Below are 11,009 nucleotides of genomic sequence, written 5' to 3'. Positions count from 1 at the left end.
GGTATAGTAGTTGTGCGTAGAGAGGGCTTAAAAACCTTAGCCTCCATAGATGTTTTTGTGCAAAAAGAGTGGCAGAGACTCTCTTCAGTAGTCCATGTGGAAGGACCACCAGAGGGCAGGCTGTTCACATGGACAGTAGCCCAGCCCGGCATGTGAGTCAAGGTGATCAGAGGCAATTAAGCACAGCTGACGGTAATAATGAGCTATTCTCTTTCCCCTACAAGAGAGATGAGGGAACAGGCAGAGAGGGGGAGAAAGAAAACAGTGTTTGCTTCTACAAAGGAGAGGACGTGCCTTTCGGAAGGGAGAAGAAGGGGACACACCAACTCTTGAGAATGGCCACCACGGATCCGGACGACCACCCGAAGGGAGCTCTCCACGGACGGATCGTTAAGGCGGTGACACTCCCGTGATTTATGTTATAGTTTAAAGATACTCTCCTTATGTTCCTTGCTCTTGTAAAGAAGGAGATTTGTGTTTTCCTTGGGAGATTATCCTTGATAGTGTTGGAGTGTTTGAGAAGAAAGAAATACCTCAATAGAGAACTTTGGTCAATTAAGAAAACCTTCTCCTGACTCGTTTATTCCACCTTTCAGCTTTAGAGCAACCTCAAAGTACTTAATCCACATTGGTGGAGAATGGAGAATGCGGGCATTAGGTGGACGAGTGACACAAGGATAAGTGAGGAAAACGAAAATCTACCTGTAGTCACAGGAACCATTCAAGAAGGATGGAGAACGCTCTCCTACAACAGCTGATCACGGCACAGCAGACAACCATAGAACTCATGCAACAACAGCTGAGCTGGCGAGAAGAACCGAGAGTGAAGCCGAGAGCGGTTGCTCATGCCACCTTAGTTAGCTCCTCTTTTGACTGGGATTGCCCAGGAAGCCTACTAATGACCTGGACCCTGCGAAGCTGCTGACTATGGGCGATTAAAAACCGAGATTCTATCCCGGTACCAGCTGACCGCCCGAGATAGAGCTGTAAAGTATATGGTCGACCAACCCGTCCGTGCGTAGATCTTCGCACTCATAAGACTAACGGAACAGTGGCTGGAGCCCGGAAAGGGAGTAGGACATGCCGTAGAGACGCTCGTAGTGGACAAAATTTTGAGGGAATTACCAAGGGACTTAAAAAGAGTCATGGGGTAAGCAAACCCGTCGTCAGCCGACGACATAGCCCAGGCTGTGGAAACATACTGATCTACATGGGAGTTGTTAAAAGGAGGACCGGAAGGACTCTGCCAAGCCCGTTTCCAGACTAACCCCGGCACGTCCGTCACCGAAACCCACTCCGGACGTGGTAAAAGTCATCACCCACACAACAGGGTCGGTGCTATAAATGCCAGTCTCCGGACCATTATGCCCCACAATGTCCCAGAAAGGACGAGTCCATGTCCACCGAGTCATTGCTACCCGTTCCCACGCATCCCGGTCCGAGAGGGCAGGATCATCTCTGTTGGTTAGCAGAAATTGCTCCAGCCTCAGAGATTTTGGTTTGACTAGAAGGACGAGACGTGGTAGCCACTCTCGACTCCGGAAGTATGGTTACATTAGTGGAGGAGCAGATGTTGACCACAGCAACACTGCTACCAGACAAAGTAGCCGTGTCCTGTATCCATGAAGACACCCACTATTACCCTACCGTGAGTCTGTCCATTCTCACCCTGAAAGGAAGGTGTACAATCAGGGCGGGGAAAGTACCCCAGCTGAAGGTGCCATTATTGGTCGGGAGAGACTGTCCCCTATATATGGCGCTTCGGCAGATGATGTTAAGGGTATCAAAGGGTATCAAAGGTATCAAAGGGTATCAGGTCTCTCTATCACACACCAAGAGCCGGACCACTGCAGGAAAGCAGAGAAAGAAAAAACCCAAGTCCAAGCCCAAAGTAGTAGCCCTACAATAAAACGTAGCCTCGGCCTCGTCCTCTGGAGCAGAGGAATAAATACAGACCCAATGCCGCCGACATCTGTTCCAGGAAACCTTGGATGAAGACACCTGCGAAGGGTTATACACGACGGAGGAAGGAAGGAGCAACCAGAGGCTAAGGGCTATATTTGAAGCCCCATCAGAGGAGGAACCATGGAAGGGATTCTCCTCGGGCACCCCCGACGGGGATAGGGAACAACCTCCCACCCCTCTACTGAGGTCGACCTGCCGCAAGAATTAAAGAGACAGTTCGGCACCTCTCAGCATAGAGACCCAGACCTACGGGATGCCATGAGGAAGGTGAAGGTGATCAATGGGAGAAATGTTGACGGGAAGATGAGCCCTCTCTTCCCTACTATGCAATCAGGGGGGTCTCTTGTATTGGGTCGTGCAACGAAGGGGGGAAAAACAGGAATTACTAATGGTGCCTAGACCATACAGGGATACTGTCCTACAGCTAGCTCATTCCCACGTCCTAGGAGGACACCTGGCATGGGACAAAATGATCAACAGAATCATGCAGAGGTTCTATTGGCCTCGTGTCACCCGAGATGTGCCCAGGTATTGTAGGACGTGTGCTCAATGTCAGCGTATGGCCCTACGGCTACACCTGGGTAATCCTTTGATTCTTCTCCCCATTATAGAGACCCCCTTCGAACGCATACCTATGGACCTCGTGGGACACCTCCAGAAATCCGCCAGAGGACATGAGTACATCCTGGTTGTGGTAGATTACGCGACCAAGTTCCCAGAGGCCATACCCCTTTGCAACATGTCGTCAAAGGGAATCGCCAAGGAATTGTTTATGCTGTTCTCCCGGGTGGGCCTTCTCAAGACGATTCTAACCAACCAGGGAACCCCGTTCATGTTCCGGTTGATGAAGGACTTGTGTCGGTTATAACAGGTTCAACAGATACGCACAAGCATATTCCACCCGCAGACAGACAGTTTGTGCGAACGCCTGAACAAAATGATTAAAAGCATGTTGAGCAGAATGGTGTCCAGAGTCAGGGAAAAACTGGGACATGCTTCTGCCCCACTTAATGTTTGCCCAGGCGTCCACTAGGTTCTCCCCATTCGAATTGCTCTACGGCTGGCCATGTCGAGGGATCCTCGACTTAGCCAAGGAGACCTGGGAGGCCCAACCATGCCCATTCTGGTCGACGATAGAACATGTTACCCTGATGAGGGACCGCCTGTTGGCAGTCTGGCCCATAGTAAAGGAACATATGGAGAAGGAGCAACAGACTCAAGGCCGGGCCTACGATAAGTCAGCGACACCCAGGGAGTTCACCGTGGGAGAGAAAGTGATGGTACTCGTGCCCACGGCCGAACTCCGCTTGCTGGCGCAGTGGAGGGGGACCTGCGAGGTAACGGAAAGGGTCTCACCGGTCAATTACCTCATCAAGCAACCGGACAGGAGGAAGAAGGTCCAACTCTATCATATCAACCTGCTGAATAAGTACCATGGGAGAGAGGAGAGTGTGGCTTTGATGGCCGTGGAGGATGAGGAAAAAGAGGAGGCCCTGCTACAGGTGTGCTGTGGCCGAACTCTCCTGCCGGAGCAGTTGAGATGACTAGACAAGCTGGTTACGCAATTCGGCAGGGTATTCTCGCCCTTCCCAGGACAAACAGATGTCCTGTTTCATCAGCCCGGCAAGAAGGTGCATACCCGGCCTTACAGGATTCCTGAGGCCCGCAGAGTCATCGCAAAGAACGAGGTAAGGGAGATGATGAGGGTGATCGAGCCATCTACGAGTGAGTGGTCCAGTCCCATAGTCCTGGCCCCCAAACCCGACGGTAGTATGAGGCTCTGCAACAACTTTGGGGGTGTAAATGCCATCTCTATGTTCGACGTACATAGACAATGTGGTCATCCACAGTGAGGACTGGGATAGCCACCTCCTGCTACCACAGGCGGTGCTCGTGAGCCTGGACTGACAGGGCTGAAAGCAATCCAAAAAAATGCTGCCTCACAAATCTCATCAAGAAAAACCTGCCAAACTGTGTGGTGTGGAAGGATGAGACGGAAGACGCCTTCCAGTTGCTAAAAGATAGCCTGTGCTCTGATCTCGTCCTGCAGGCTCCTGACTTCTCCCAAGAGTTCATTCTTGGAGCCATCCTAGCTCAGGGTGAAGGCAAAGCAGAGAGGCCTTTTCTCTTTATAAGTAGGAAGCTCAGTGATCAGGAACAGAGATATGCTACCTTAGAGAAAGAGGCCCTAGCCATTAAGTGACCTCTCGATTATCTCCGGTACTACCTACTCGGGTGTAGGTTTGCCCTCATTACTGACCATGCTCCCCTCACGTGGATGGCCGTTAAGAGAAACAATAACAACAGAATAGCCAGAAGGGGACACACCACCTCTTGGGAATGGCCACCACGTCCGGATCCGAACGACCACCCGAAGGGAGCTCTCCACGGACGGATCGTTAAGGCGGTAACACACCCGTGATTTATGTTATAGTTTAAGGATACTCTCCTTATGTTCCTTGCCATTGTAAAGAAGGAGATTTGTGTTTTCCTTGGGAGATCATCCTTGATAGTGTTGGAGTGTTGGAGAGGGAAAAAATACCTCAATAGAGAACTTTTGTCAATTAAGAATACCTGCTCCTGACTCGTTTGGTCCACCATTCCGTTTTAGAGCAACCTCAAAGTACTTGGTCCGCTCACATCTATGAAAAACCACATATGAGAGTAGCTTTTTTGTAGGTCCACCACAGTGGCGGTTGGTGCCGTTTAAGATGAGGGAGGACAATAGTTTTTTTTATGAGCATGGCCTTATTTCTATTACAGCATATTGGATGACTATCATTCATATTCCATTCACCTAGTTCAAAATAACATTGATAGGTTCAGGCTACTGCAAATTTTCCCTATACCCATCATGAGGTTGCCACAACCTAGCCTGTGAATTAAAGTTTACAACGTAGGTGCACACAGGTCCTCTCACCTTTTCCCTTAACTTGTGGACTTCAGTGCACAACACATCAGATGTCCGTGACCAGGCGAAAAAACCTTTCCAAGGCAAACCTTTATATCATAAACGCTACACACAGCCTATATCGTTGTCACAATATTAGCTAAAGTAACATCATAATCACATAGCTAATAGAACTAATGCGTTAGTAAACCCGCTACAATCATGCAGCACCATGTACAGCCAGTAAGCAGTTTAACAGTTACACTGGCGGGCCCCAGTGGCAATAATTAGTAAAACGAAAAAGCTTACCTTGACTGGGAAGAGTTCCGGTGTTGGATAGTCATAGCCTGCTAGCTAACATAGCATCCATCTATTTGAGCCGGGTGTTTGAGTAGGCTAAACTAGCTAGTTGCATTTGATAGCTAAGTAAGTAAAAGTTGTTTTTTTTGTACAAATTATAGATAGCGCTCTCTCTCTCTTGCTCCTCCTTCATTTTTGAAGGAATGAATCTGTTCAAAACTGTTCAACTATTGTCTTTCTCTCTCTTTGAGTCAGCTCTCACCACATTTTATGCACTGCAGTGCTAGCTAGCTGTAGCTTATGCTTTTAGTACTAGATTCCTTCTCTGATCCTTTGATTGGGTGGACAACATGTCACTTCATGCTGCAAGAGCTCTGATAGGTCAAAGGAGGTCCTCCGGAAGTTGTCATAATTACTGTGTATGTCCAATTACTGTGTATGTCCAGTCTCCTGAACCATGAGCCTCCTAGGTTTTGTATTGAAGTCAATGTACCCACAGAACATAGCATAGCTTTCCTCCGGCTGCACCATGCTGCTACCCTAAAGACTGCTGTTGAGGCTTCTATGTACCTTCGTTGCAAAACAGTGTGTTTTAATCAATTATTTGGTGACGTGAAAATATTTTGTATAGTTTTATACCAAAATAATAACTTTTTAAATGTTTCACGATCTTTAGGAAATTCACTGAGGAGGATGGTCCTCCCCTTCCTCCTCTTAGGAGCCTCCATACTCCACTAAGGCTCTACCACAATGTCACGAAAGTGTTAATGAAATGCTTAGTACTTACTTTATGTTTAGTTCAATAAAGTTTTGAATTCCGTCTCATAAAAGTTTGACGAGCACACTGGTCACCCCGATCCAGAACATCAGGTACTTCTCGTTATATATGTGTGTATAATGAAAAAAGGAACACTAGTAAATGGGTCAAATTAAAAATTATAAACCAAGAGCTCATTTTTTATTTCAGCCTGTCACGGCTGGCCTAGCTGTCACCTGCCGCCCTCAGCCTATTAAAACATCATTTAGAGCTGTGTTGACTGTAGAGAACATTGTGGACACTCACTACAGTCTCCTGGCCCAGCCACATTAGTGATTAAACCTGCTGTCACAATACTAAGAGAGCCTCTCTCTCCATCTCCCTCTCTCTCTCTCATTGCTGAAGTGGCAGACAAGGTTGTCACGCACTGGCGAGGCCGCCTATGTATTCGATGTCCAATTCTGTTTTTGTTCTGTTTTTCATGTCTCCAACCGACCATTCAATTCATTCTTCCCCTGCGGCTGGCTTAGGATGCAGAATAAAATATAAAATTCCACGCATAAGAGGTTGGTCCACTCAATGATGACAATGGACAATGAAATGGAAATGAATCCATGCATTGTCTTTGCTTATAATCATGATTAAAGTCATACAGTGGGCCAGCCTTATAATTCATTGCAGTTAAATATTTTTTTGATTTCTAATTGGGCAGGCTGTTGAAATCGCAGTGTTTCCTGAAGGAATTTCAAACCTTCTGAGACTCTGTTACAGATTCTTCCCTGTGCTTTTTGAGGTCAATATCTACAGAAATTGATCTTAAAGACAGACTGAAAAGACAGACTGAAAATGTGCTATCCCACCAGCAATGTTCTTAATCAATAACATGACTGTCTGAGAAGAAACAGATAATGTACCTGAAGAATGGCAAAACATGGCCTAATGATGCAAATAGCCTAATGATAGTTTGACATGCTGTGCTACTGAGGAGGTCATTCACAGTGCTCCTATGGCCCAGTTCATGAACACACACTGACTAGGTTACAATGCATGGTAATTTATATGCAGTGTGTTCCACTGTCTTTAAAACACCCAACAGATCAATCACTGGTGGGATTCACAATTAGCTTGTTTAATCCAAGATTTTCATTCGATAAAGATAGTAATGAACAATAGTTTACCAGATCAACCAAGTTAAATTTCAAGAATATTGTAAATGTCGTTTTTCATTATGACAAATCAATGACAGTGAAATTATGTGAAAATGACTGATTGTCTTATACAAAGCCTATCTGTAAGTGAACCTATTTGAGCCATAATGCACTGAACCAGTAACAGTAGGCTATGTGCAGCTGTCCTTTTGTCCAAATGCATGGGGTTTGGGGACTAAATCCGTGTTTTTATTGTGTCTGCATGCTCCCTTGTTCTTGCACTTGACGGCACCACAATCCCTGCACTTGATTATAGAAATCTATGGATAGCGCGTTTCATAGCACGTGATGTGGCTTTCTAAAGCGATGCTTCATAAATACGCACATACAAAAAAAAAACTCAGACATCGCAGCAACCAGAACTTTAGACCAGTGCGAAGGGCGCACATGAGAGCGCGGATGCCAAAGGAAATTAGCGCCCATCAAGAAACCTTATAAACCAATAAATAACCACTTATATACTTATATAAATATAGTTTCTATAAAATGTTAAATGTTTTTACCTTTCCTTGTTTTGATGATTAAATTTATATTTATTTAGTCAGGTACAGCGCGTCAAGGTTGGATTAATGATTGGAGACAGTTTGGTTGGAGGGAAGTCTACACCTGGGCGAGCAATGTGAAGGTAAATACATGGTTTTGTTGTATTTCATTTACCGTTTTAATTCAATAGGGAATAATTTCCCCCAAATTACAGCGTCATGTATAATTAAATGTATTGCGATTTATAAATTATTTAGGCCAATGTGTCCTAATTCAGGACTCTCATTCATTTCACAGTACAAAAACGCTATTATAGCCTACATTTGTATTGACATCAACACATTAACCTAAACGTTAACAAAGCCTATACAATGGCATTGAATAGTAGATCTATAATTAATTTGAAAAATAAAAGGTGAAACCCATTGAAAGAACAATAACCAATTTAAGGGAAGCCTATAGTGGTGAAAGTGAAACTAACGTTTACAAAGTAGGGCATTTAGCCTATTAGTCTAATATTGTGAAATTGTAAATGCAGTTAAAAGTTAAGATCATGAATTTAGGACTCTTGAAATACATTTAGTAAAATTTAAATCAATGTTATTTTATTCACTTTTAGATAACAGTATACCCCATCAGCTTCGGTATGACTGCATCTGTGTGCACCATCCTATGGCGACTACTAAGCATGAGAACGATGGCACAAAAGAACAGTAAATGGAACGTATAACAGGAGCCGTGTTCAGTGATCTCATGTATTCAAACATGAACAAAATCGACCGTCTCCTGTTGCACATGAGTTATCTGACAGGAGTGGAATTTTCTCTCTGTGTGACATGCAGGGCAATGGCTTATCCTTTGCCCATCCTTTGCCCATCCCTAATGGTTAGCATACTCTATCAACATTTATTTTAAAGAAGGCTGCCCCTCAGGCTAATGATTATCCTTAGATAATTATAATGTAATATAATTTATAGAATGAGATATAGCAGGTTGTAGTTAAAACACCCTGATGATTTTGCTCATTCAAGCATTGTGAGAAAAACCCAATCTAAGACATGGTTTAATTTTGGCCACGGAATATGTGATTCAGTGCCATTCAATGCTAGTTAAACTGTCATAAAAGAGCATCAAATAACATTCAGCTCAGACACCCATACATACCCCACAAGACATGCCACCAGGGGTCTCTTCACAGTCCCCAAGTCCAAAAAGAATTCACGGCAATGCACAGTATTATTCAGAGCCTTGATCGCATGGAACTCCCTTCCATCTCCAATTACTCAAGCAATAAGCAAAACTACCTTTACAAAAAGTTTAAACAACATCTCATGGAACGGCGGGGACTGTCAGGGGACACACACAGACACACACAGACACACACCATTTTTTGAGGTTGTATTGTTTGTATTATTATTTTATTTGTTATTGTTTTATTTATTGTTTGTATATGGTGGTATTTTTTATTTGTGTGACTGTCCTTGTCTATTAGTGCACCAGTGTTTTGTTACTTGTCATGTTTTGTGTTTTTTGTGGACCCCAGCAAGATAGCTGCTGCCTCTGCAAAAGCTAATGGGGATCCAAAGAACAAAAAGAAAAGCATAATTATGTCTGTCCACAAATTTTTCTCTCATCATTTCATAGGTTAACCAGGAATCATCTTAAACCGCAGTGTTCACCTCTCAGGCCCAGTCATGAAGTCTGTGCTAGATGGTGTGGCTGACACCACCTTCCGGACTATAACATCTGGACTGCAGTACCTGGGCTCCAACGATGCCAGCTATGATGACACCACCATCAACGCTGACTTCACTAAGGGTGGATTGTCCGTCCAGAAGCCTCTCTCTGCTTTCCTCAGTAACTCTTTCCCAGACAAAGTGCCTGGAGATGAGGAACTCATCCTCAAAGGTATTCCATTCTTCCCTACCAATGCCACAGACCTGTTTGGCAACCGGAGTGGTTTTGGAGATGAGGGAACCGGAATCCAGTGTGGGGAGAACTTCATGGACATGGAATGCTTCATGATCCTTACCCCTAGCCAGCAGCTGGCTGTGGCGGTGATGTCACTCACCCTGGGCACCTTCACGGTGTTGGAGAACCTTATCGTGCTCTGTGTGATACTCCAATCCCGCACCCTGCGCTGCCGCCCCTCCTACCACTTCATAGGCAGCCTGGCTGTGGCCGACCTGCTGGGCAGCGTCATCTTCGTCTACAGCTTTCTGGACTTCCATGTGTTCCACAGAAAGGACAGCCCCAATGTGTTCCTCTTCAAGCTGGGTGGAGTCACCGCCTCATTCACAGCCTCTGTGGGAAGCTTGTTTCTCACTGCTATAGATCGCTACATCTCCATCCACAGGCCCCTGGCCTACAGGCGCATCGTCACGCGGACCAAGGCTGTCATCGCCTTCTGCGTGATGTGGACTATCTCCATTGTCTTCGCAGTGCTCCCTCTGCTGGGCTGGAACTGCAAGCAGCTCAACTCGGTCTGCTCAGACATCTTTCCGCTTATCGACGAGAAGTACCTGATGTTCTGGATCGGGGTGACTAGTGTGCTCGTCTTCTTCATCATCTACGCCTACATGTACATCCTGTGGAAGGCCCATCACCACGCCGTGCGCATGCTGAGCCGCACCTCCCAGAAGAGCCTGGTGGTGTACTCGGCGGATGGGACTAAGTCGCAGACCATGCGCCCTGAGCAGACGCGCATGGACATCCGCCTGGCCAAGACACTGGTCCTCATCCTGGTGGTGCTGGTCATCTGCTGGGGCCCTGTGCTGGCCATCATGGTCTACGACCTGTTTTGGAAGATGGATGACGATATTAAGACAGTGTTTGCTTTCGCCAGCATGCTCTGTCTGCTCAACTCAACCGTCAATCCAATAATTTACGCCCTGAGGAGCAAGGACATGCGACACGCCTTCCTAAACTCATGCCAGGCGTGCCGGGGCAGTGCCCAGCAGCTGGACAATAGCCTGGAGTCTGACTGCCAGAACAGGCACATTGCTGCCAACAGGGCTGCAGAGAGCTGTGTGAAGACCACTGTGAAAATAGCCAAAGTGACCATGTCTGTCTCCACTGAGACATCTGCAGAAGCTGTCTAGCTGGTCATCATCATGTCACAGCGATATTGCGTCACGAGATGGGGATGGACCTTCCACAGGATGTAATGAATTACACACATAGCTAAATGCTTCAGCGGTTCATTACTTAATTGTTTTACGTTCATGAGGTGTGCCAGTATAGTGTTCCAGTGCCTAAGTGCCAAATAGATTTTTAAAGGTGATGAAGACAGTGGATGGGGACTGTTGGCCATAGACTTCATGATGATCAAACAGTAGAAGGCTTAGCATATTTTTGTACTGTGAATTCAGGTTCTGAACCAATGATATATTCATTCATGGGATAA

At 45.9% G+C, this 11,009-nt stretch overlaps 1 protein-coding gene across 1 annotated transcript; it reads left to right on the top strand.

Annotated features, from left to right (window-relative positions):
- The first annotated feature begins 7,449 nt into the window (after positions 1-7,449).
- cnr1 (cannabinoid receptor 1) lies at positions 7,450-11,009 on the top strand. Its single transcript, XM_023999464.2, has 2 exons — positions 7,450-7,745; positions 9,248-11,009. The coding sequence occupies exon 2, from the start codon at positions 9,298-9,300 to the stop codon at positions 10,702-10,704; it is 1,407 nt and encodes a 468-aa protein (XP_023855232.1). The 5' UTR covers positions 7,450-7,745; positions 9,248-9,297; the 3' UTR covers positions 10,705-11,009.

The sequence above is a fragment of the Salvelinus sp. IW2-2015 genome, linkage group LG14 (genome assembly GCF_002910315.2).
Source record: "Salvelinus sp. IW2-2015 linkage group LG14, ASM291031v2, whole genome shotgun sequence".
NCBI classification, from domain to species: domain Eukaryota; kingdom Metazoa; phylum Chordata; class Actinopteri; order Salmoniformes; family Salmonidae; genus Salvelinus; species Salvelinus sp. IW2-2015.
This window is presented reverse-complemented; position numbering and strand designations above follow the sequence as displayed.